The following is a 27,649-nucleotide window of genomic DNA, read 5'->3' on the forward strand; positions in this document are numbered from 1 at the left end:
ATAGCCATGTCTTTCCTGTCCTGAAAAACAATGAACCTTCCACCTCTGTTATCATATCTCTTCTGTCCTTTATAGTTAAACTCCTCAAAAAGACCTTCAATAATAGGTGCCTCCATTTTCTCTTTCCTCTTAATCTCCTTATCTCATACAGTCTGGTTTCTGATTTTACTGTTCATGAAAACTACTCTCTTCAAAGTTAATAATTACTTTTGAATTGCCAGATCCATTGGCCTTTTCTTCAGTCATTATTCTCCTTGACTTCTCTGAAGCCTTTGATCTGTTGATCATTCTTTTTTCCAAGATTGTATCTTTTTTCTGGATTTTTTTGAATATCCCCTTCTCCTGGTTCCTTTCTACTTTTCTGCTCACTCCTCTGTCTCTTTTGCTAGAACTTCAACCAGATTATATTTTGTACCTATAAGTGTCCTCTAAGATTTTTTCTTAATCTCCTCCCATGGATTTAATTATCATCTTTATGCTGACGATTTTGACATCTACCTTTCCCTTTGCTGATCTCCAGTCTCACATCTACAATTGTCTTCCTGAGATCTCAAAATGGATGTCCAATAGATATCTTAAACTCATTATGTCCAAAACAGAGCTCAACTTTTCCTCCAAACCCTCCCCTCTACCTTCTTTATTGTATTGTATTATTGTAGAGGGCAATATTGTCCTCCCAGTCTGTCAGGCTCATACCTTAGGAGTCATCCTGGACACACACACACACACACACGCACACACAGAATCTGTTGCTGAGAAGACTGTGAATATCACCTTTGCAACTGTCTCAAATATACTCCCCTTTCACCTCTGATGCTGCTATCATTCTAGTTCAGGCCCTCCTCACCTAATGGGTCTGCCAATATCAAGTCTTTCCCCACTCCAGTCCATCATCTTTCAGTCTCTAAAGTGGTTTTCCCAAAGCTTAGATCCAGTCATGTCACTCTACTCAGTAAACTCCAGTGGCTTCCTATTGTTTCCAAGATCAAATTCAAAATCCTTTTTTTAGCATTCAGAGCCTTTCATAACCCTGTCCCCCACCTACCTTTCCAGTGTTCTTATATCTTACTCTCTGATAGATTCTCTTTGATCCAGTGACACTTGCCTCCTCGTTGTTTCAGGAATAGAACCTTTCATCTCTTGGCTCTAGACATGTTCTCTAGCTATACCCTGTGCCTGGAATACTCTCCTTCTCCACTCAGTCTTCTGAACTCCCTGGTTTTTTAAAGTTCAAACCAAAATCTCACCTTCTACAAAAAGTTTTCCCCAGTCCCTCTTAATTCTAATGTCTTCCTTTGGTTTACTGTTTTCTAGTTATCCTGTATATAGCTTGCTTTATATTTGTTGGCATGTTGTTTTCCATATTAGATTGTAAGGTATTTGAAGACAGGGACCTTTTTTTTTTTCTGTCTCTTTGATTTTCCTCGTGCTTAGTACAGTGCCTGTCACATAGGAAATACTTAATAAGTATTTGTTGATTGCTCCATTGGTGCCTTCAACAGTAATAGGGGAGTAGGGAAAAGAGGAAGGTTTTGGAGGAAAAATAATAGTCTATTTTGAACATGTTGAATTTAAAATATCTAATGAGGTATCCAAGTCAAAATGCCCAGTAAACAGTTGGCGATATGGGAATGGAGCTCAAGAGAGAGAGTAGGGTTATATATATAAACCTGAAAATCATTTGACTAGAAATATTTGTTTCTTAGAATTATTTTAAGCTGATGGTTTTTGTGACTTGTACTTTTTTTTCCCTCACTTTTCAGACTAGACTGCTTTTACTAAAAAATCTATTAAGCAAACAAGGAAGTCCATTGACCCAAAAAGAGCTAGCTCAGCTAGCTAGGTGAGTAATTCTATTTGGATTACTTAAGCATTTTTGTGAAGAAGTGGTTTTCTGTTTGATTTAAAATAAGTTTTATCATAAGAAGATGCATATTTCTAAATAATATAAAATCTCTACCTAAATATTTGTCTTCTCAAAAGGAATGTTTTGTATGACCTTATAATAGTGAATCTAAATTGCTCAGTTCTTATTATTTCTTCTCTCTTTCTCTCCCCTCCCCTTTTCTTGTCCCTCATCTTTCCCCCTCTCTCCTTCCTATGTCCCTCTCTCCACAAATAGTGTCACTACCCTGCTATAGGCCTTCATCTCTTTATATCTGCAATAATCTTCTGGTTTACTTCCCTACTTTGAGATTCTGCCTACTCCTTTCCATTCTTCATTCACTTGTCAAATTGGTCTTCTTGACTCCTAGTTCTTATCATGTCAGCCTTTTATTCAGCAGACTCCACTAACTGTCCTCTCCAGGTTTATATTGAAAATTCTCTAACTGGCAGCAAGTTTTCCATAATTTGGCTTTTTTTCCTACTTTTCTAGTCTTATACCATATGCATTCCTATATACCCTGTGATCTGTGACATTGGCTTCTTGATTCATATTCCTTGAATATGATACTTCATGTCTTCATGCATTTTTATTGGCTACCCTCCAACATTCTCTTCCTCCTCATCTAAGCCTTCTGGCTTTCCTGTCTTCCTTCAAGTCCCAGATAAAATTTTATCATCTTCAACTAGCCTAACCCACTCTTACTGTTAGTGTTTCCCTTTGTTAATTTGCCTGTAGTTTATCCTATCTAGATCTTATTTGTATATGCTTATTTTCATATAGTCTCTCCAGTTAGGCTAACTTCTTTAGAACAAGGACATTTTGATATTTTTGCTTTTTTTTGTATCCTTAATCCTTAGCATGGTACTTGATATATAGTAGGTGCTTAAGAAATGCTTATTTAGTGACTGAAACTAATGGATGTTAATTCAGAACTTGTAGAATGATTGTCAAGTTGGAAAAAGGTATAATAGATGCTGTAAGGAGCTATTCATAACTATAGTATTCAATATTTCTATAGTGACTTGGAGAAAGGAATAATTGATTTCTTGTGAGATGAGCAAATGACACAAAGGTGGGAGCAGACACTTTGAATGTCATAGCACCCAAACAGAGCTTAGTAGGCTAAAAAGATGGTTAAATCTGTTAAGTTTATTTAATAGAAATTATTTAAAACATACTTGTGAATATCATTTGTTTGGACTCAAGTATAATATGTAGAGGTATAAAGTAACTATCATTTCTTTTGAAAAATAACTAAAAGTTTTATTGAACTGATAACTCAGTTTGAGTTATGGATATGAAAGCACAAAATGCTCATGTATGTTTTAGGCTACATTAATAGTGATCTTCTGTATTCTACTTTGTTTAGACTATATTTGAAATATTATGTTCAGTCCTAAGTAGGACTTTTAGAAAGATTATTAAGTTAAGAATTTCTTTAGCAAGTCAAATCAAGAGCTATTACAGAGGAGCATTGATTGAAGGAACTGTCAGAAAGATGATATAGTATCATCAAGATATCAAGTATTTGAGGGGCTGCCATTAAAAAAGGAATTTGATTTATTCTACTTGGCACAAGTACAGAACTAGAAGGTACAATGAGTAGATTTAAAGTAGACTTAATCTTTGAAATAGCATATGAAGATGAGAAATTTGTATCAGCTAGTGTTGAATGAAATAAGCAAAATTAAAAGAACAATATACATAATTACTACATAATTACGAATTGAAAAGACTCAATTCTGAGTAACTCAAAAAATTGGTACTATTCCCAGAAAACATGAAATTCCTTCCCACTCATGACAGAAGGCTGAGGAATTCCTAGGGGCAGAATCTTTTTACTGTCAGATGCACTTTCAATAAGAGATGTTTTATGTTTCTTTCTCTGTTTTTGTTATAAGAGAAGGTTAAGTGGTAGTAGTGTGGGCAGAGAAACTAAAAAGTAAGAGTATTTCCAAAAAAAAAAGACTGTAACACAGACAAAAGGCATTAATAAAACTCTTTCTTCTTCTCCCCCTCCCCCCCCAAAAAAGTAGTAAATAAATGGTCCGACTTTGGAAGTAATGGGTTCTTCCTTACTCTAGAACAAAGCTTGCTAAAATGTGAATTGCAATTCCATATGGGGTCATGTAATTAAATGTAGGGGTCACAGAATGTGATTTATTATCAGTAAATGTTTGATTTGTATACCTATTTTATATACCTAAATATCTGAGATTACTTAAAATTTCTCAGTCTAAAAGGGGTGACAACTAAGTAAGCGATCATTGCTTTTCAGTTGTAGTCTTTTTTTTTCCCCCTGGTGAGTCAATTGAGTTAAGTGACTTGCCCAAGGACACAGAGCTAGGAAGTGTTAAATATTTGAAACTGGATTTGAACTGGGGTTCTCCTACCTTCAGGACCTGTGTTCTATTCATTTCTCCATCTAGCTACCCCTATTTATAATCATAGATAAAGAGTTAATGTAATATTGTGACAAATTGAAATTATTCTCTCCTTTTGATAAAGTATACTGTTAATTAATATTCACCATAACACTTTTTGTCATATAGCAAAAGTGCTTTATTGATCTAGTTACCCTGTTATTTTTCTTTAAAGCTTCTTATAACAAACTTTTTTTCTCTCTCCACATTCCTGATCTGAGCTGTGTTTTTCTCCCTAAGTCTTTTTTGTCTAGAATAGTAGTTAATCTATGTTAATAATAGATCTGTTAATGTGGTAATGAATTCTAGTGGTTTAAAGATTTTGCCCTTCCCAGTAAACATATATTGTAGGACCTTTTTGAATGTAGAAGAGATACTTTAACCTAAAGTAAACAGAGAAGCTTCAAACCAATGTGGGAAGATTTTTTTTTTTTGGCAGGTGAACCATATGATCATGCCATGTAAACAGCTATCCATAGAGTGTGCCAAATTTGTCATCATTGAGATTTAATATTTTCATTGGTATAAGTGTTTTGGTGTTTTACTTTTCCTTTCTCCAAGAATGACTGAAGGATACTCAGGAAGTGATTTAACAGCACTTGCAAAAGATGCGGCCCTGGGTCCCATACGAGGTAAGGCAACATGTATGACATTTCTATCTGTTTTATTCTGTCTTTTGAAATTCACCTTGTAAAATGTTCAAAGGTGATGGGCACCAAAAGCATTTAAAACAGGAACTTTCCAGTAATAGACTTTTTTTGCTTACAAAGATCATTCTGAGAGATGACATTGCCATGAGTAGAAAATGTGGTATAGTTTCTAAGCAGCAGCTGGTTTTTAAATTGAAAAACTAAAAGAGCCTATAAAAGAATAAAACATTAATATGAACATTTCACTACTAAAAAGAAACAAAGGATTCTTCTTTCTTCATTTTCTAGATTGGGAGAGATATAATCACATTTTTCTGGTTGCTGTCTTTTTGATGTGCTGACTTAATTTTTCATCCAGGATAATCCTATGTGTTCTATATCTTTCTTTAGAATGTAAGTTTCTTGTTGGCAGGGACTGTTCCATATTTGATTAATATTAATCATTCATTATATAGATGTCAAGAGGAAATCTCCTACTCCTTATTGCCACCTCTACTAATATTTTCTGGATATTTTGGTCATAATGTAGAAAGTTTTCTATTTGAATCACAGCTTTTATTCTCAAAATCAGGAATGAATGAATTTCTTTATCCTGGTAAATTTATGGATAGGTTTTAGGGAATGGCCTTAAAATTTCATTAGTATTTGTAAGTCCCCAGAGAGGGAAGATTTTCCCTGTTAGAATGAATAGATGAGAATAATTTGTTCAAATGGCCATAAAGGTAACTGAAGCAGGTGCTGTGAAGAGGTTAGAGCTTGTTCATACATCAAAGACACCAAGGTTATTTGCTGCATCCTGGGCCATCAACAGTCATCTTGATTTTTGTCTTGCCATTGAACTTTTGATGACTCTTGAAGAGAAGAGAGGCTGACAACTTTGAGAAAACTTTCAGATTTATGGATATTTTAAAGAATTCTATCTTAAAATTCAACTCAAACCTTGTCACAGTAGAACCAAGATTATTTACAAAGATGTTTTCTGCTATTTTGAAACAAATCAGAATAATATTTGAAGATCTTCCATATGAGTGACATTGTGCTCTCCAAAATTAATAAAAGGGAGAGAAAGAACAATCCATCACTCTTTAGCAGTGTGCATAATAACTGGGTACCTCAAAGATATTCAGGAAAGGAATTATTTTTTTCAGCATTTCAAGGGATTTTATGTATTGGTAAAATTGTAATGCGTCTTCTCAATATATATTTATATTTTATTATGCAATAGATATGCTAGTTGCATTTCTTACAAAAAAAAATTGTTTATATTTTGTAGAACTGAAACCAGAACAAGTGAAGAATATGTCTGCCAGTGAGGTATACTGCTTTATCATTCCCTTTAAAATTAAAAAAAAAATCAAATGGCTTATCTGAATTATTTTATTCTAGCATTTTATCAAGTAAGGTAAAATTTGCTTTGACTTTGGAATTCTCCTAGAATCTTTTTATACAAGACTTGTAAAATCAGAGTATCAGTATCAGCATAGTCCAGAGTGTTCCCATGGCCACTGGCAATTGTCTTTGTTTTTATTTCCTGTTACTGCAGCTTTAAGTAAACAGCTTACTAAAGCAAAGAGATGCTGAGGTCTGTTTTGATAGAAGAAAACCCCACACAGGAGAAATTTTTTGAAGCACTGAAGTAATAAAGATAGGGTTCTTTCAGATTTTATTCTTTTGCATGAGGCTTTCATTTTAAAAAATTAAATATAAAATAATTATATTTAGGAAGCTATATTACTTGATTATGAAGCTCTTTACATGAATTTACAATTATTTTTCTTTTGGAATCCTTCTGAAGTAGGTAATACAAGGAAATTTGAAGTTAAGAATTACAGACTCCAAATCTAGAATCCTTTCCATCTGCCATGCAGCCTCCCATATTTTTCAGATGTTCATGCTGACTTTATTCAAAATGATCTTTAAAATTATGGATTTGCACAAAAATACTTTAGCTTTGCTTTAAGATGTATCTTCATTATAAGAAACATAACAATTCAGAATTAGTTTTATGTAGTAAGTTCCCTTTGTGTGGTTAGAACATTAGTGTTAATAAAATATTTTATATAATATTTTGAAGAATGTGGTATATAAAATTAAATATATCTCTCTCTCTAATATTAATGGACAAAATGAAAATTTTAGGTTTGGGTGGGCATGCTAAAGAAAATATTTGATAATTCTTTATGTATTTATAAAAATGTTTTGTTCTTATTCTTTGAAATACAGATGAGAAATATTCGATTGTCTGATTTCACTGAATCCTTGAAAAAGATAAAGCGTAGTGTGAGCCCCCAAACCCTAGAAGCATACATCCGTTGGAACAAGGACTTTGGAGATACAACAGTTTAAAGAAGTACTTGTGTGAAACTGAGGAGATTATGTTTACCTGCCAAGGGACAAAAAAAAAAAAAAAAAAAAAAAAACATTTGGGAAAGCAGCTGGTTTAAACTGCTGAAATTCGGCTTGAGTTTATGGGATCTTACAGATTCTCACAACTATTTGTGCACTAAACTTGAAACTGAACCAGAAAGCAAATTTGAATAAAAACATACAATGTGAATAGAGTACTTTTGCTGTTTAAGGCATCTTTGCCTTTATAGTCAGGGTTTCTTTGCTGGGTACTGTAAATTAGAGCACAATAAAAAGTGATTAAGATCTTCTAGCAGTTTAATCATGGTGTGAATAATAATTTGTATATGTTGTTACAGATGAAAGTATTCCGGAGACACAAATAGTAAAAGGCATAGGCCCCTTTGGTCCTGTGTCTTCTCACTTTTTTCCTCATAGCATACTTTTTTCATTCCCTTATCCGACAGTTGTCTTAACTATAACATCTAATTAGAATGCCAAATGCTGTAAGTTTAATTTATTTTTCAAAATTCAATCCAGTGTGCCAAATGAACTTTTTCCTTATGCAACAAGAACAGGAAAAAGCATTCTCAATAATAGAGGTTTTTTTAGTTGCATAAATCTGTAAATATATTATTAAGCACTCGGGACTTTTTCCCCCCTTACATTTTTTCCTGTTATATTGCTACCAGATGATCAGTTTGAAAGTGGCAAAATTCCAGCAAAACTAAGTAGTAATTTAATTTTTTACATATCTTATAGCCCAGTTCACATTTGGAGTACAATAATTTTTTTTTTCCTTTTAGTATATTTGTAAAGAATCAAAAACTGTGCTTTTCCTTGGTCCTAATTTGTTTTCTCCTGGAATTGGTTTTTTTTTTTTTTTTTTTTTTTAAAGAGCCAATATTAACTACTGTTACACTGGTTTAGGAGGAGGAAAAAAGGGGATAAGTTATTAACTTAAACATTTCTAATTTTTTGCTTCTTTCAGACTGTTTACAGGAATACTTATAAGCCAGCAAAACTACCATCCTTAATTCTTACTAGGGATTAATCTATTGAACCAAGCTTTAAAATAAGAGGTTATTGGATTTTTTTATACATTGCATACAGTAACATTTTATAGGTTTCATGTGCTCACTTTGTATGCTAAAAGTCTTAGACCCAGCTAATCTGCTTTTTTAAAAATATATGTAACTGTTCTTGTTTGTATAAATATGCCTGAATTTTTAATTATGAAAATGAAATTGTAGTAAATAGAAACTCTTAAATCATCATCTATTAAATATTGTAATAAAGGGAAATGGATATTTGCCCTTAGTTTACTTGTTAAAATTTTGTTTACAGCATTATCTGTGGTGCTTATATGCTATTGTTACAACTGGAGAGAATAAATTTGTAGTAAGAAGTATCATACTTGGTTTAGAAAAATGTCTTTGGAGAGTGGGGGGTGGGGACAGGGGGAAGTTGGTCATGAATATATACGTATTTATACATGCATATGTTAAAAATGAAAATTTGTCCCTCTAGATATAATTTTTTAATGAAACACTTTTGATTTTTTAAAAAGATTTTCTCCTATTATCCTTTACCTAAAAGTAGATGATAAATAGTTATTAGCTATTTGTAGCTGGACCTTAATTAGTTGGCGGTGTTTTGGATGGTGTAATCATATTAATTATAAAGTGAAAGAGCCAATATTTTTTAACACATCAGATATTAGTTTGGAATTATTTGCTTCTAATATGGCACACCTATTTTCTCACTATTTAGCATAAAGAACAGGTGTATTCTTATTATACAATTTAATTTAATTTTCAAAAACTCTCTAAAGGAAATCTCACTTAATTTTTTATAATATAACAGTTTTTGTTTCTAAACAATAATATGCAAGTGATAGAAACTGACAGAATCTCATAGTAGAAATTTTTTGATAATTAAAGTTCATCAAATTAATTTTTACATTTTAACTAATATGTTAAAAGACAATTAGTCTTAGTTTCCAAGACGTTCTTAGCACTTTGGGAAATAAGTCAGTCATTTGAAAGTATCTTTTGCATTCATTTTCATTGTCTTAATTGTTTCAAGCATCTTAAAATTACTTAGAATTTGGGTCAAACAATTCATTTTAATTTTAGGGATACTTAATTTTGAATTTTTAACAGTTTAAGAGCAGTTTGAAGACTTACACACAAATGTCTCTCTGATTTCTCACTCCTATGAATATACCTTTTAGAGTGACATCCCTTCTGGATGTCCTTCATGGTTTCTTTGTCATTTCATTAAGTTACAATAGGATGGATATGCATTAATGGTAATACAGACATTTTACCTAATTATATTTGCTAAAAGAAAAAAAAACTTTCCTTTTTTTCTTATTTAAAATTACAAGTATTTATATCAGAACATCTTATCACCGTGCTCTAATATATTGAAGTTATTTTTACTTTTTTAAAAATCACATTCTCCTGTAGTATATTTTAATGCTAAATGACTTTTATTTTTAGGTTGTTCTTCCATTTTATTTTAAAGCATCTTTTTTCATAAACATATCATGAAACCTGAATTAAAACATAATAGTGGGGGCAACTAGGTGGCGCAGTGGATAGAGAGCACCAGTCCTGAAGTCAGGAGGACTGAATTCAAATCTAACCTCAGATAGTTAACACTTTCTCGTTGTGTGACCCTGGACAAGTCACTTGACTCAATTGCTTCAACAAAAAGCAAAACAAAACATAATAGTGTTCTAAGTAATAATTTTGTAGCACTTGTTAACAGAAACAGGTGTGTTTTTAACTTTAAAATCAAGTTTAAATGGTGCTTCTTTTGAGATTTTCTGTTTTGCCCATTGGTTGATATATTAAAAAATAAACTTTTGACTTTAATTGCTGTTGATAAACCTTTTATCAACAGTGGGACAGAACAGGTGTTTGGACAAAGCAAGGAAACAAACTAATCATTAACTCATGGTGTCTTTAGGTTGAAAGATTATTTCTAAAAAGTGACTACTTGTCTGTATCATACAACCATGTTTTGAGCTCAGGAAACACCCAAAAGAATAATAAAGATACAACATTTAGATATATAGATATAGATAGCAAAAATTGCTATGGGAAAATAGACTACTTTTGACTGATATTTCTCATTTCTTTTCAGTAAGGATAGATTCCCGTTGCTATTTTCAGTGTTATTGTGCCCTCTGAAACTTTATTTCAAAAAGCAGTAAATGGAAAGATTAAAATACAGTCACTAAGTTTACTTTGAAATCATTTCAGCATTTGAGAATTTACTTGATTGTTATGTTAATTTTACATGGTTAGGGGCAGCTAAATGGTGCCCATGCCCTGAGTTCAAATTCAACTCAGACAATACTTCCTAGCTATGTGACTCTGAGCAAGAAACTTAACTCCATGTAAGGGGGGGCTTACCTGGTTAAATACAAAGTTACGTGGTTAATTTTTTTTGTATGTTGGACCTAAATAATCTCAAAAGAAAGAAGAAACAGTTAATTCACATCTCATCTTTTCTCTATAATTTGGTGATGGTAATTGCTCTGCTAGAACTATTAATTCAAAAAAATTTTTTTCATAGTTCACAAAGTTTGTGAAATATTGTGCTTTGCATCTTAATATTTCATTTTATTGAGAAAATAACATGAAGATGTGACACAAATTTATACTTTTTTATTATTCCAAATAAAATAATTTAGTAATTTTTATTCTCAATTTCTCAAGAGAATTAAGTTATTGTGAAGTCAAATTTGATTCTGTAGTGTTAGATTTTTAAAAGATTTGAGTATTTGATCTCTTAAGATATTGTCACTTAATGATGCCAAGCAACTTGCAGAGAACCCACTCAGTTTTTTGATATGTCTGTGCACGCTCACGCACACATACACACACACATATATATATAAAACTGAAAACTAATGTATGTTGGGGATGGTAAATTTCCCTTCAATAGATGATTTCAAGAGGAAGTTAGATGTACAAATCAGTTTTGTTGGGAGGATTTTTGTTTAGGCATAGGTTAGATTATATGACCTTGTGGTTCCTACAACTCTTGAGATTCCATTAAGAAAACTATGGTTTTAGAAAAGTAGGCCATCTTTATCCATCCAGAAAAAAAGGACTTTCTAAAGTTAGTTAGAAGGAATTTATTTTGTCATTTTGGTGAAGTCTGTATTCTGACAGCCCTCACTTATTTATGCCTGGAAATAGATTATATTGTCATAGTGCTTTCATCAGAAAACCCACTTTTTTATTAAAAAATTAATTGGTCATTGAGTATTTTTAACTTTTTCCTGGTAAGTAATACTAGGGAAAGCAACATGGAACAAAGATAGGAAGACCAAATTTGGAGTTAGGATTGAGTTTGAATTCAGGTTCTGCCATTTCTACTTTATTTACTGTATATGATTAGTTACTTATCCTTTCTAGGCCTCTGTTAAATGAAGATGTTAAATTATATGATCTAAGTTACTTGTCAACCTTTGAATCTATAATACTGTTAAGCTTTTAATTTCATTGAATTCAATGTTTTCCTACTAAATAGAAAACCTTGTATAGGCAATAATACAAAGGCTACAAAGATGATAAAGACAAAACCTTGATTTTAAACTCTACATAGTATAATAGAGACAAATTAACAAATGCAAAGTAACATATGGTAACTTCAATTAAAAAAATGTGCTCTGCAATTGTGGAAATTAAGAAATATTTCACAGAATAGGCAGCATACAGACTGAGCCAAGAAGACTAGGAAGGGTTTTCTTTTTTTTTTTTTTTTTTTTTTTTTTAATTAAAGCTTTTTATTTACAAAACCTATGCATGGGTAATTTTTCAACATTGACCCTTGCAAAACCTTTTGTTCCAAATTTGCCCCTTTTTCTCCCCACCCCCTCTCCTAGCTGGCAGGTATTCCAATACATGTTAAATATGTTAAATCCAATATATGCATACATATTTATACAGTTATCTTACTGCACAAGAAAAATCAGATCTAGAAAGAAAAAAAAAACTGAAAAAACAAAATGCAAGCAAACAACAGTGTAAAAGCTATGTTGTGGTCCACACATAATTCCCACAGTCCTCTCTCTGGGTGTAGATGGCTCTCTTCATCACTGCACAAGTGGAACTGGTTTGAATCATCTCATTGTTGAAGAGAGATCTATCAGAATTGATCGTCATATAGTCTTGTTGCTGTGTATAATGATCTCTTGGTTCTGCTCATTTCATGCAGCATCAGTTTGTGTTAAGTCTCTCCAGGCCTCTTTGAAATCCTCCTATCAGTTATTTCTTACAGAACAATAATATTCCATAACATTCATATACTACAATTTATTCAGCCGTTCTTCAATTGATGGGCGTTCATTCAGTTTCCAGTTTCTTGCCACTAATGAAAAGGGGCTGCCACAAACATTTTTGCACATGTGGGTCCCTTTCCCTCTTATTTTTGTAATCATAGAACCTAGCAAAGTACCTTGCAGATTGTAGATTATTACTATTTAATATTGAATTGAATAAATAAAAATGTTATGCTATGCTAAAAAGCCTATGTCAAGAAGAATCTTACAGAATTCCATAAATGCCTTTCAAACGATGAATTTATTGAATTAAAATCATATGCTCAGACTAATAGCAACTTTTGTTAGTATATGTGTAGAAAGATATTTTCAAAGATGAAATATGTAAAATCACATTACAGATCAGCATTACAGATGATCTGAAGTTCTTAATAAGGATCACTAACTTTGAACTCTAAGCACAATACTACCCCTTAAAAAAGACTTCCACTTTTCTCAGGAATTTCTCAGACATTTCCAAAAACACTATGTTCCATTATTATTATTATCTTATCATATTTCATCAACAAATTTGCACCAAATTGGAAAAGGGACTTGCAAAATTCCTTAATAAAGATTGCTCTACAATTTGGAATTATGCCCAAAGGACTATCAAACTGCATACCCTTCAATTCAGCAGTTTTTCTAGTGGGCTTGTATTCTAAATCATTTAGAGGGAAAGGGACCCACATGTGCAGTAATGTTTGTGGCAGCCTTTTTTGTAGTGGCAAGAAACTAGAAACTGAGTAGATGCCCATCAAATGGAGAATGGCTGAATAAAACTATGGTGTATGAATGCTATGGAATATTATTGTTCTGTAAGAAATGACCAACAGGAGGATTTCAAAGAGCCCTGGAGAGACTTACATGAAGTGGTGCTAAGTGAAATGAGCAGAATTAGGAGATCATTATACACAGTAACAGCAAGATTATATGATGATCATTTTTGATGGACATGGCTCTCAATGAGATGATTTAGGCCAATTCCAATGGTCTTCTAATGAAGACAGCCATGTGTACCCATAGAGAAGACAGAACTGAATGTGGACCATAACATAGTACTTTCACTCTTTTTGTTGTTTGCTTGCATTTTGTTTTCTTTCTAATTTTTTTCCCTTTTTGATCTGATTTTTTTTGTGTAGCATGATATTTGTGGAAATATATACATAGAAGAATTACACATTTAACATATATTAGATCACTTGTCATCTAGGGGAAAAGGTGGAAGAAAGGAGGGAAAAAAATTAGAACACAAGGTTTTTTAAGGGTGAATATTGAAAATTGTCAATTTATATATTTTGAAAATAAAAGTAAAAAAGATTGCTCTATTAATAAAATGTATGTTACATTTGAATGGAGGGAAAATCAATGTGTGTTTTATTAGTAAAAGCTCTCAGACTTTTATAGGGAGTTAGTAAATAGAAGATGCTGACAGTCTAAAATTATTAACATCTCAAGTATTTGCTATTCGCTATGGTTTACCCATGAGAATGGATTTGAGCATTTGTTTTAAGCAGTATTTTACATACTTCAACGCTCTTTTATTTGTTGTAGCACTCTCTCTATGACATATTCTAGTACCTCCACAATTTGAAGGATATTTGTCAAGAGTTGCTGTGGTTAAAAAAAAAAATACATATATGTATATATTATTTTCCTTCATTCTTGAAGAGGATCAAAATGGTATCACATGTTAGAGTCAAATGATAATGTGTCTGACTGATTAATCAGACCAATATGCACTTGGAGTACTCTCCCACAGGTTAGGCACAAATAGTTCATATGAACATTGAGAATGAATGGGTTCTCTAAATTTGTCCATCTCACGTTTCTTTGAGCTAATCCAATTGAGTTTGCTCATGAAGCACAGTACTTTCTCTGACAAGCTGGGCAGTCTTGTATCAGTGTCTCCCATGTCATATAATTAATTCCAGAGTTCTTAAGAAAGACCTTGAGAATGTCCTTGTATTGCTTTTTCTGATCACCTTGTGAGCACTTGCCTTGTGTGAGTTGTCTATAAGTTCTCTGTCTGTTAGGCAAGTATGTGTTTGGCATTAGAACAACATGGTCAACCCATCAAAGTAAACTCTCTACAACAGACTTGGAATGCTTGGCACTTTAGTTAAAGAATGGACCTCAATGTTTGTATCTTGTCCTGTCAGGTGATTTTCAGAATTTTCCTAAGACAATTCAAAGGGAAAGATTCAGTTTTGCTGGCATGGGGCTGGTATACTATCTAGGTTTCACAAATATACAACAATGAGGTCAGCACAATGATTCTCAGACTTTCAATTTAGTGGTCAGTGTAATAGCTCTCCTCTCCCACATCTTCCTTTGGAGCCTCCCAAAAACTGAACTAGCTCTGGCAATGCATGTGTCAACCTCTATCAATGTGTATATCAATGGTACATTCTACAGCTCCTTCTACCACTCCTTTTGCTGTAACCTGATGATTTTATGTATGATGTGATGCTGGCTTGTTGTGTCCTGCTTTCTAGAGCTCCCAAATTGGGGTGACAAAACGTACTATGCTTTCTAGAGCCCCCACACCAGGGTGATTAAAATATCCTGCTTTCTAGAGCCCCCAAATTGGGGTGACAAAACACACTGTGCTTTCTAGAACCCCCATACCTTCCTGGTGGATTAGTGATGAGGCGGGACTCCTAAGGATGGTGGAAAAATGAGTCCCTTTATTTCAAGGACTTTTCCCCTCTATATACTGTAGCAAAAACAATTGTGTACGTGGGACTACATAAACAACTTGCTATGTACTTTGCTACCTGGTATCACTCTGCTTCAATCTCAATAGAGGTTGTCCCTGCCCCCTGACTTCTCAGGCCAAGAGCCCTTAGAGGAGATGGGGAGCCTAACCAGACATTGTCAGCAGGTTCCCTCTGGGCTGAAGGGTCTTATACCCCACCCAGAGTTTCCCCACTAACTATGACTCTCTATATCTACCCACCCTTTTGTTTTAATCAAAGCAAGTATATACTAGTGAGTTAAATCTGTTACCATGGAGGAATCACACAGGCAAGTTGTAATATCATCCAAGCAAATAGTAATATAACAATATGAATAATCAAAATACTCTGAAGATTTTCATGAATCCCAGAAGGAAGGTGTAAAAAATAACTATAAATTTACAACCACACATACATCTCCTTCAGCAGCCAAGAGACATTCCAAAGCCAATCTATTGTCCATCACTTCATGTGTCAGGGAATCCAGTGATTCCTGGAAGTTTTGAAGTCCTGCATCAGTCTTACTGAGAATTATTTTTGATGTTCGTGAGTACTGCTAACTGCTAGGCTCTTTCAGTAGGGCACAGTCAGCAATGGAACCATCTGATATTTCTTGGGTCTTCTCCTTCGTTTCGAGGGTCTTTTTCCGTCTCTAATAGGCAGTTACAGCTCAGGTTCCTTCTCTATCTGTTGAGATACAAAAGCAAACTCTCTTCCCCCAAGCAGTTAACCTATCTGGCCCCTTCTATTCATCACTTTCTGGATCTCTCCACATCATCTGGTTATTATCTAAAAATAGTGGAACTGCTCACACTGGACATTGCCCTACCTGCTAGTTATGAAACCTGTCTGCCAGAACCAGTGCATTTCCATCAAAAATTAAAAAAGTTTTTAATATAAATTAAGGTTAGACTGTTAGAGTTCAAATGTTGGAGTTTGTTCTTCTCAGGGCACAGCCGGTTTAGAGGCTTAGAGCCCTTCGGATGTCTCCAAATCCAAAGGTTCTGTCCTTCAGCCTCTGCCTCTGCTTTCTTCTGCCTCCAACAGAGATGGAAGATCTCTCTTATCTCCTTCTGGGGAGCCCAGCCACCAACTTGCCACGGAGAGAGGGCTTCTGGCGTAGCTCCACTGAAATCCGTCAAAAGTGTTCTCTGCAGCAGAGTCGTTTCTCTCGAGTCTAGCGCGATCAGCCAGCCAAGAGGAAAAAATGTATTCTGGAATGGCTGTCTCGCCTTATATGTGAACCTTCTGAGAGAATGGGATTATGGGTTTTCTCCCATAGTGCTCTCTGGCCCAAAGAGCTTTAAGGTGTGGACTCCCTTGAGTAAAGGTGGGAACACAAGCCTTGTCTTGATTAGTTCTACTTAGTACCTTGTTTCAGGTTCTGGCCAAAACAACTTCTTGTAAGATTAGATCAACTCTAATTACTTAGCAGTTAGTAAGGATTCCAACATTAGACATTCTCTAGAGTTATCTGTGGCTCCCCCTCTCATTTTTGGAGGAACATCTTGATGTCTTCAAATTTCCATTTCAGAGGGATGGCACTAATTTCAGCTGCTATTGATCCTCCCATACCAGACATATGTGTGTTTGCTGCAATATTTGGCCTGTGCCTGGGATATTAGCTACATGTTTCCCAGATCAGTGTATGGATAGATACCGTTTTGTAAACACGGCTGATCAAAGAAAGGGTATGCATAGCAAAACTGACAATTTTCTTGAAAAATCACAGCAACTTCCATCTGCATGATGTTGTGAAACTGCCATTTTCATCTTTCTAATTATTGAGCATACTTATTTGTTAACATTATTAATATGTTAGCATATACTCTTGGGATGATTTTCAGTAATTCATTTTTCTCAAAATTTTTCCTGCAAATGATGTGGAGCAGTGTTATCAGTGACTGCCTCTCTTATGTGATTCTTGCCCCCATGACCTCTTTTTTTTTTTTTTTTTTTTGCCACAGAAGGTCCACACAAAATGTTTGAGATCTTCCTCAATTTCTTTTGACACTACAGAGACCAATGGAACATATGTTATTTCTTGCTTGCTCCACTTGACTAGTGCATCATATTTTTGAATCACATGCTCCTTTGACATCTTTGATTGTGCTTGTTTTTTAATTCTTTGTTTAGAATATGTTATATAGCCTGTTATCCCCAAGAAGAACTCTCTATTGCCTTTTGTATGATACTCAATTTCAACCCTTACAAAATAATAGTGCACTTACAGTGCAATCATATAACACAGGTAAGAATACTGATATTTAAAAAAAAAAAAATGGGCCTTAATTTCATGTAATAGTCTGTGGTCAATAAGAGGAATATGGAATTCCCAAAAGCAATTCTATTCAAATTTTGGCCCAGCCTTTGGCCAAGATCATATATACTGACATTGTATTATGGAAAATGGGCATTCCATTCAACTAATTTTTGCTATGGGGATAGTTAGAAACAAGTCTTTTGACTTATGGATATCAACAAGTAGGCTCTGCAGTATGCTAGCCTTTGATGCATTTGGTATATGTAATCTTCAAATGGAAGTATCTAGACGATCTTATCAATTATAAGGCATTTCTTTAAAATTTAGCACTGAGCTTTCTCAGTAACAGTGTTAGAACATCTTTGAAAAACAATCTCCTTGTTTTGTCTGATCTGATATAAATGATCCAATGATCATTAAACAAAGTTATGTCTTTGATTTCTCAAGGAATCATATAATTATGACTTATTTATTGGGTACACTTTGTAAAGAAAGTCTTTAAGGTATTTTGCTGTACTTAATAAAATATGCTTTTAGTAAGTACAGTAGGATCTTGTATTTTTGACATCTTTTGGTCAATTACATGATGATAAAAATGTAATTCACTGTGGAATATTACATAAAATATTGCCTGTTCTCTTCCAATAATCTCAGGGGGATGGCCTTGAGGCATATGTTGATGATTCTCATAAAAATTTTGCAGAGATGGTAAAATAGGCATTTGGCTTGTTGTTAATGCTCTCTTGGTCACCTTTTGGGGAATAAAAATGTATATTTTTTTCTATGAGTTTTTTATCTTGCTATCCTTTTAGGTACTTTAAAAATTGATTTCTCAATGTTCTCAAAATTGTGTTGCCTCTAGTATTATGGACTTGGTCTTGCCTAACTGCTTTTCTTATTTTTATTCCCTTCAATGTTGTTTTTTAACTCCATAAATACATCTAAGATTAACCTGATTGTTCCTTTTTTGTCCTTGATAAAATTTATCATAAAAAACTTGGCTAACATGTTCCCTCTTTTATTCTGCCTACTGAATTTCCTAGCTTCAATTCTCAAATAAAACCCCTTTTTTTACTGGAAGCCTTCCACTACTCTTCTTAATTTTATGTCTTCCCTGTTGATTACTTCTATTCCTTTATAACCATATACATATTGGTTATGTTTTCTTTCCCATTACATTGTAAATTCCTTGGCATCAGGGTCTCTCTTTTGCCTCTTTTTGTATTCCCAGTGACTTAGTACAGAGACAATGATTAATAAATAGATTGATTTTCCAGACTTCCTCTATTGTCCTTCCATTTTCATGCTTAAATATTCTTTCAGTGACTTTACTAAATTAGGTTCTTAGCAAGCTGTGTTAAGAATGGTTTTTACCTCCACTATTTCTCTTTTCTTCTGTGAGGCATTATTATTCATTACTTTTTATAGTCCTTCTGGGTAAGATTTTACAAATATTTATACTCTAAACTAGTGTTGTCCTTTGTTATCACCTATTTAATAAAATATTTGCTGACTTTGGCAGTTTTTAGTAACTTTTTTCAATTAAACTCACAGGTAAAATGATTGTAATAATCTGTTACTGTCCTTTCTTTCCTCTATATTCCATTTTCCTTGTATGTTGTGAAAGGATCATTCTTCCTTCCCCACCTTTCCCACCTCAATCCCATATAGGTTTGGATAGTTTTTTTCTCCAAAAAGTAAAGAGTATATGCTAAGGATTTGGTTGATCCAGGAGGCTAAAGCTCAAGCCACGCCTCAGCTGATGCCCATCCCTGGTGGTCTCTAGCCATATTGACGAGGCTTTTTTTTTCACCTAAGGGGATTAAAAATGTTAGGGCCATCTCCATGGAATTTGAGCCTATCAGACAAGGGAGAGGAAGGGAGGATGACCAGGGTTACATGTATCACCATAAATGATCAGATGCATTTCCATATAAAGCATAGGGAAGCTAGCTATGCAGTGGATAGAGCACAAGCCCTGAAGTCAGGAGTACCATCTGTGCTCAGACACTTAACACTTTCTAGCTGTGTGACCCTAAGCAAGTCACTTAATTCCAATTGCCTCAGAAAAAAAAAAAAAAAAAAAAAAAAAAAAAAAAAAAACATGAAGCATGATGGACTAGGGAAGGGCAAAAAGGAGCCAGTCTATTCTAAATGTTATATTATGCTTGTTAAATATCCCTTCTATACTTTGAATAAGTAACTGCTGAAAGACTTAAGACTATCTTATTTCATTTTAATATTAAACCTAAACTTTAATTGTTTTATTCCTGACCTTTTCTCTAGGAAGTTGATAGTCTGACTATATAAAGCCATTCATATCAGGAATAACTCAACATCAGTAATGAATTATTTCCTGTCAACAATAAAAAAAAAATTGCTTAATTTTCTGTGATGTTATTCAATATTTTTCATGTTCAGCACCCTATGATGTTCTCAAACAATCAATAAAGATTTTTTTAAGCACTCTATGTACCAGACACATATGAAGCTTCTCTAAGTATAATAATCTTTCACCTTATTTTATTTCTGAACCATATTACTAACATTTTCTATAGAAAAGCTACTTTGTACCTTTTCATAAAGATTACCAAAAATCAAAATATATGCCAATTTAATTTTAAAAGTAAAAGTCTTACTGAGTTTTTAGTAGAATTTCTTTTCCTCTTCATTTTCTACAAGGGATGTTATATAAAATGCAGTTATTTTCCCATTAGTCTTGTGGGAGCATTGCAATAAAATTGACTAAAAATAGTCCATGAAATCATGTTTCTCGTTGTCTTTGGATGAGTGATGAAAACTAACTGACAAATCCTTTATTTGCTCCTTCAAGGAGAACCTGTGAACCATCCTATGTTTTAGCAGCAACCTTCTGATGTCATTTACTTTGAAAATATCAAAATTGGAAGAATATTTCAAAATTTATGGGATGCAGCCAAAATAGTACTCATCTTTAATAGCTTATATCAATAAAGTAGAGGGGGGAAAAAAATACAGATCAATGAATTGGGCATGCAACTAACAACACACAAGAAAAAGAACAAATCAAAAATCCTTAATTCAACACCAAACTGGAAATTCTGAAAATCAAAGGAGAGATTACTAGAAGCTAGTTTTCTCGAAAAACACAAAACAATATAGATCAACCATTGGCTAATTTCATTTAAGGAAAAAAAAATCAAATTACTATTATCAAAAATTCACAACCAATAATGAGCAATAGGAGCTATTTTATGGGGTTTTTTAATTAAAGCTTTTTATTTTCAAAATATATGCATGAATAATTTTCAACATTTACCCTTGTAAAACCTTGTGTTCCAATTTTTTTTGTCTTCTTTCCCCCCCACCTTCTACCCTAGATAGCAAGTAATCCAATATATGTTAAACATGTGCAATTCTTCTACACATATTCCCACAATTATCATGCTGTACAAGAAAAGGAAAAAAAAAAGAAAAACAAAATGCAAGCAAATAACAAGAGAGTGAAATTACTATGTTGCAATCCACACTCAGTTCCCATACTCTGAGTGCAGATGGCTCTCCATCAATGTTCTTCTGACCATTTCAACTCATCTAGGAACTATTTTGCACAATTATGTGCCGATAAATTTGACAATCTAAATGAAATGAATGGCTATCTACAAAAAATATAAATTACACATATTAACAGAATAAAAAATAAAATACTTAACCCAATTTTAGAAAAAGAAACTTAACAAATCATCAATGAACTTCCTAAGGAAAAAATCCCCAAGACCAGATGGATGCAGATGTAAATTCTACCAAATATTTAGACAATTTACTCTAATTGCTAAAAATAATTTTTGTACTATACAATTTTTTTAAATAGGCAAAATAATCCTACCAAATTCCTTTTACAATTCAAGTATGGTGCTAATACCTAAACTAGAAAGAGCCAAAACAGAGAATATTAAAGGCCAATTTCCCTAATGAATCTTGATGCAAAAATTTTAATTAAAATACTAGTAAAGATATTACAATATATCAAAAGGATCATAAACTATGATCAGGTGAGATATATCAGGAATGCAAGGCTAGTTCAATAATGGGAAAATTATCAGCATAATTAACCATGTCAGTAATAAAACCAACAAGATTATATGAATAATTTAATAGATCCAGGACACTAAATACAGACACCCATTCTTATTAAAAGCACAAGAGAACACAGGAATATAGCTTTCTTTAAAATAAGTAATATTTATCTAAAACTATCATCACATATGTGTAATGGGTATAAACTAGAAGCCTTCCCAATACAATCAGAGGTCATGCAAGGATGCCCATTCTCTATTTAACATTGTATTAGAAATGTTACCTATAGCAAGAAGAAAAGAAAAATTAAAGGAAATAGAATCAGAAATGATGAAATAAAACTGTTATTTGTTGATGTTGTTGTTGAGGGATGAGACAATAGCATTTGGGGGTCCCCAGGTCGGTATTGTAGGTATTTTGTGAAAGAAATTGCAGTCCCAATCTCCCAAGTTAAGTTGGCAAAAAAGGGTTTATTGTGATACTGAGAATTTGGGTTAGAATCCTGATTAGGATAATAGCAGAGAATTGAGAGACAGGAGACAGCTTTTTACCCTATCTCCTATCCCATAAGGTTAAGGAGTATATGTTGATTCCATGACCTGAGGCTAAGGAGAAACCTCCATATGAATCTAGTGCAGTGAGCTAAAGAGTAATCTCCAGCTGAATTAAGGGTGGTGTTCCAGAAACTAAAAGCTAAGGTGTAATCTCCAGGTAAATTAAGAGTGGAAGATGGTGGGCCAAAGCCCAGCCCCCGCCCCTAAAGATTAGGAGAACAAAAAGCCCTATTATATCAATATGACATTATACTTAGAAAATCCTAGAGAATCAACAACAACAACAACAAAAAAAAAACACTTAAAATTATCAATTTTAGCAGTGATAAGATACAAAGTAAACCCATACAAATCATCAGTTTTTCTAAGTATTACCAACAAAGTTCAACAGCAAGAGATAAAGAGAAAAATTCCATTTAAAATAACTGTAGACAATATAAAATACTTGAGAATACAGGAACTATATGAACACAATTACAAAACCATTTTCACATAAAGCCAGTCCTAAACAACCGAAAAAATATTCATTGCTCATCAGTAGGTCAAGCCAATATAATAAAAATGACAATACCTAAATTAATATACTGTCACACCAATATAATAAAAATACCTAAATTAATATATTCAGTTCTATGCCAAACTATCAAAAATGATTATATTTATAGAGCTAGAAAAAAGTAATAAAATCCACATGGAAGAACAAAAATTCAATATCTAGGGAATCAATGAAAAAATGTGAAAGGTAGTCAAGCTGTATTAGATCTCAGATTGTATTATAAAGTGATAAATATCAAAACCATTTAGTACTAGTTAAGAAATATAAGGGTGGATCAATGGAATAGATACAAATATATAAAGTACAAATTACTTTATAGCAAGTGACTATAGTAATCTAGTATATAATAAACCCAAAGATCCAAGCTTTTAAAATAAAAACTTGATATTTTATTTAAAAAAAAAAAAACTATTGGGAAAAGTGGGAAACAATAAGGCAGAAAATAGATATAGTCCAATATTGCATACTGTATACCAAGAGAAGAACAAAAAGGGTACATGATTTATGCATAAAGAATAATACCATAAGAAAATTAAGAGAGCATGGAATAGTTTACCTGTCAGAGCTACCAAATGGGGAAGAATTTAACATTAAGATATAAAGAGCATTATAAAATTAATATAATTTTGATTATAAAAAATAAAAAGGGCCTCCACAAACAAAACCAATGCAACCAAAATTATAAGGAAAGCAGAAAACTCGGAAGGGGGAAATTTGCAGCATGTATCTCTGATAAAGGTCTTATTTCTCAAATATATAGAGCACTGAGGCAAATTCATAAATATACAAGTCATTCTTCAAATGATAAATGGTCAAAGGATATGAACAGGTAGTTTTTAGGCAAAGAAATCAAAGCTGTCTACTGTCATATGAAAAAATTTTCTAAATCACTACTGTTTAGGGAAATGCCAATTAAAACAATTCTAAGGTACCATCTCACACCTATCACAATGGCTAATTTGACAAAAAAAAAGGAAAATGTTGGATGTTGGGAGAGGATGTAGGAAAACAAATACTAACTGCACTATTGGCAGACTTGTGATCTAACCATTCTGGAGAGTAATTTAGAACTATGCACAAAAGATTATAAAACTGTATTTTTTTGATCCAACTGTACCATTGCTAGATCTATGTCCTAAAGACATCCCAAAAAGGGGGGGGGGGAAACTTATTTGTACAAAAATGTTTATACCAGCTCTTTTTGTGGTAGTTAAGAATTGAAAAACGAAGTGAAGCTCATAAATTGGGGATTAGCTAAACTGTGATAAATGATTGTAATGGAATGTTATAATGCCATAAGAAATAACAAGGAGGGTGATTTCAGAAAAACCTGAATTTACATGAACTGATGCATAGTTAAGTGAATAAAACTAGAAAAATTTTGTATACAGTAACAGCAATAGTGTGTGATGAAGAACCATTAATACAATGATTCAGGAAAATGCTAAAGGACAAATGATGAAGCATATTATGCCGTCAGTGAAAGAACTGATATTATTTGAATAAAGACTGAAGCTATTTCTTACTTTTTTTTCTCCATTTTTTCTTTTATTCAAGTCTTCTTGTACAAAATGAGTAATATGGAAATAGTTTGAATTTGGAACTCAATTTTAAAGGAATATAATATCAAAGAGTCAAAATATTTTAAAAAATTAAAATTAATACCAATCAGTTCTTCTAATATTTCCATCTCTTGTTCATTGGATAATACTATCATATTTTAGAATACCAATAATGAGTTAATTCCTAGAATCTTTTACCCCTTCTTTTTCCACCACTCTTCAGCAATAAAGAAAAATTTTATATTTTTCTGTTTCATATGTTGCAATAATCAGTAGTTAATCTTTGGAAAGCAAATATAACCTACCAAGATATTACTCAAAGCCTTTCCAATATAGTAAAAATCTGTCAGAGCTAGTGTTCCTTTTCCATCTCTCCCTGCCAGCATAGCCTTTGATTACAAAAGATCACCTCCACACAAGAATACTCAGGGTAAATCTTTGTGGAGGAATTCCCGTCACAATCCAGATGACAGAAATAGTATCTTAATTTAAAAGGAAAATCCACAAATATGAAATCTTATTAACAGTACTTTTACTACTTTTCAGAAGTTCTTCTAAACTTGAAATATTTTAAAATCTGAATATTATAAGGCAGTTAATTTCTGGGAATTAATCATGAATTCCACTCATTACTAAGCCAAAAATATATTGAATACCTCCCTCATTAAAATGTGACATTCTTGGGAGCAGGAACTATAAAGGTTTTCTGTTTATATTGCTAGTGTTTAGCACAGTAGTTTGCAAATAGTACACAATGTTTTTTCATTCATTCATTCTTGAACTATATCTTAATGAAAAACCTGAAAGCATGAAATAGTCAATGTTGATGTTTTTCACTAGACTTAGAATAAAGTAAATAAACTTTACCACCTTCAAATTAATTTTTTACCTTGCCTATGATTTCTCACCCACTGTACTTTTATAATAATATTTTTAAATGGAATTTTTTTCAATGTAACTTTATTTTACTCCAAAGTAAGCATGTTTTAGTTTTATATCTTCTGTATATTGTCCTTGGAAAAAAGGAAAATCTAGAAATAAAGAAAAAGGGAATTTCTATCTCCTTGCATTAAAACTAGATTTAGCAGTAACTGACTATAGTCTTAGACTGATGCACTCTTTGAATATTATTAGCTATTGTATTATTCCTTGATAGTATTTGAAACCACTGAAATTATGATTGGCCTAAACTACTGAGTGTTTTAAAGCTTAGTCCATTTGCAGATCAAGAGACATTTGACCAGAGAGAGAACTATGGGAACTGAGTGTGGATCACAATATAATATTTTCCCTCTTTTCATTGTTACTTGCATTTTGTTTTCTTTTTTTTTTTAACTTGATTTTTTTTGTACAGCAAGATAATTGTATAAATGTGTGTGCATATATTAGATTACTTCCCATCTAGAGGAGGGAGTGGGGGCAGGGGGAGGGGAAGAGGAGAAAATTGGAACACAAAGGTTTGCAAGGGTTAATGTTGAAAAATTATCCATGCATATACTTAATAATCTCTGTCACCTCAGGCAACTAACTCTCCTTTTCACTATTGTAAAGCCTGGTAAAGCTGTATTTATTTATTAACAACATTTCTTAAAATGTCTTCAGTTTACTAGGAGTTGACAGATACACAAAGAATTAAAGGATAATTCCTGACCTCAAGGAATTTATATGTAAGTAGCTGACAACAGCTATATGCATTTATTAAATAATCTACTTTATACAATGTGTCAGGTGTTGGGATTACAGAGGCAAAAATGAAATTAGAACCAACCTAGGAGGTTCTAACATTTTATCTTATATATACAAAGATAAACAGAGAATATATACAAGGAATCTAGCAAGGATGGGAAGAGGTGATTTGTAGCAGTGACAGGAACAATGAACTCCTAAACTTCGATTTAAGAAGGGGGCACAGGACAGAAATCTCATTTACTGTCCCAAAATACTAATTTTAGATGTGTGTGTGTATATACATACATATATATGTATGTGTGTATATATATATATTTATTTATTTTACTTTTCCACTATGCTCTGCCTACTAGGTACCTGCCTCATCTCCACACACATTTTTTTATTCTTTTGTGTGTTTTCTGTCTCTATTATAGATTGTAAACTGATTTAGTGCAAGACTATCTTTTTCATATTTGCATCTCTAGCACTTAGTGCAATGCTTTGCTCATAATCAGTGTTTAATGTTTGTTGACTATCAAAAAAGGTCTGAGTAGGAGGAGTTACTTGAAATGAGCCTTAGAGCCTAAAAAGAAGCAGTTCTCTGTCCTCAAAAAACTTATAAACGAGAAAACATACAAAAAAGAGGTGGGAAAGTCAAGATTTGGGAATGGGAGGAAATATCAGGGGTGTTACCTAAGCATGGAGGGTATCTTGTTCTGGAGTTGTAATCAGGAAGAGTAGCAGATGAAAATTGGAGGGCAACTACCAGTTATTCCAATACTGGAGAGAGATGATAGAGCCTTGAGCTAAAATTGTGGTTTTGAGAAGATAATATATTCAAGAGATAATGTGAAAATTAAAAACAACTTTTGACAGTGATCTGAGAATGAGTAAAGGTGCAGCTGTTACTGGAAAAAATTGGCCAGGAAGGATATGTCCTTGGGAGGAGTCAGATTTCAGTAGAGAAGCTAGGTGGCACAATGAAGAGAGTGCCAGCCCTGGAGTCAGGAAGACTCATCTTCCTCATTCAAATTTGGCCTACTACATTTACTGTGTGTTTCTTCATGTGTAAAATGAGCTGGAGTAGGAAATGGCAAACTACTTAAATATCTTTGCCAAGAATATTCCAATGAAGTAAAAAAGTTAGATATGATTGAAAAATGACTGAACTGAAGGTTTCAATAATAGCTAGTAGATGGAAAGAGTGAATGAGGAAAAGACTTAGGATGAAGGAAGTTTACTGTCTGTGAAACAGGCATTCTGGAGAACACAAGCAGGCAGCCAGGGTGGGATTAGGATGAAATTTTGGGATGGGAGGGTTGAAGGGGATGGAAATAAGGATGGGTGATAAGGGATATGGAGTTTGGTTTGAATGATGATCTAAAGGAATTCCAAGTAACCGGGATGTGGATGGTATAATCAAGTATGATAATGTTCGTCACTGAAAAGAGGGCACAACTACTTTACTCTCAAAGGCCAGTTGCAGCACGAGATGAGAGGCCTGAAATTGAGTTAAGGGCTGGCAGGAACAGATTTAAGTGGTTGCCTTGGGACAGATGGAAGATGCCCAGTTTACTCATTCATCACTAGGATGC

The 27,649-nt window shown here is 33.2% G+C and overlaps 1 protein-coding gene across 5 annotated transcripts in view; it reads left to right on the forward strand.

Moving 5' to 3' along the window:
- SPAST (spastin) overlaps positions 1-8,718 on the forward strand; it is an 87,620-nt gene extending 78,902 nt beyond the window's left edge. For 4 of the 5 annotated variants that reach the window (XM_051976123.1, XM_051976124.1, XM_051976120.1 and 1 more), the window contains 4 exons: positions 1,764-1,843; positions 4,873-4,943; positions 6,235-6,275; positions 7,185-8,718. In XM_051976123.1, the coding sequence (XP_051832083.1) occupies positions 1,764-1,843; positions 4,873-4,943; positions 6,235-6,275; positions 7,185-7,307 (315 nt within the window). In that variant the 3' untranslated portion in view covers positions 7,308-8,718. The remainder of the gene's footprint in view (positions 1-1,763; positions 1,844-4,872; positions 4,944-6,234; positions 6,276-7,184) is intronic. The other variant, XM_051976125.1, reaches the window with a different exon arrangement.
- The last annotated feature ends 18,931 nt before the right edge of the window (positions 8,719-27,649 follow it).

Source organism: Antechinus flavipes, chromosome 2 (genome assembly GCF_016432865.1).
Source record: "Antechinus flavipes isolate AdamAnt ecotype Samford, QLD, Australia chromosome 2, AdamAnt_v2, whole genome shotgun sequence".
NCBI lineage: Eukaryota > Metazoa > Chordata > Mammalia > Dasyuromorphia > Dasyuridae > Antechinus > Antechinus flavipes.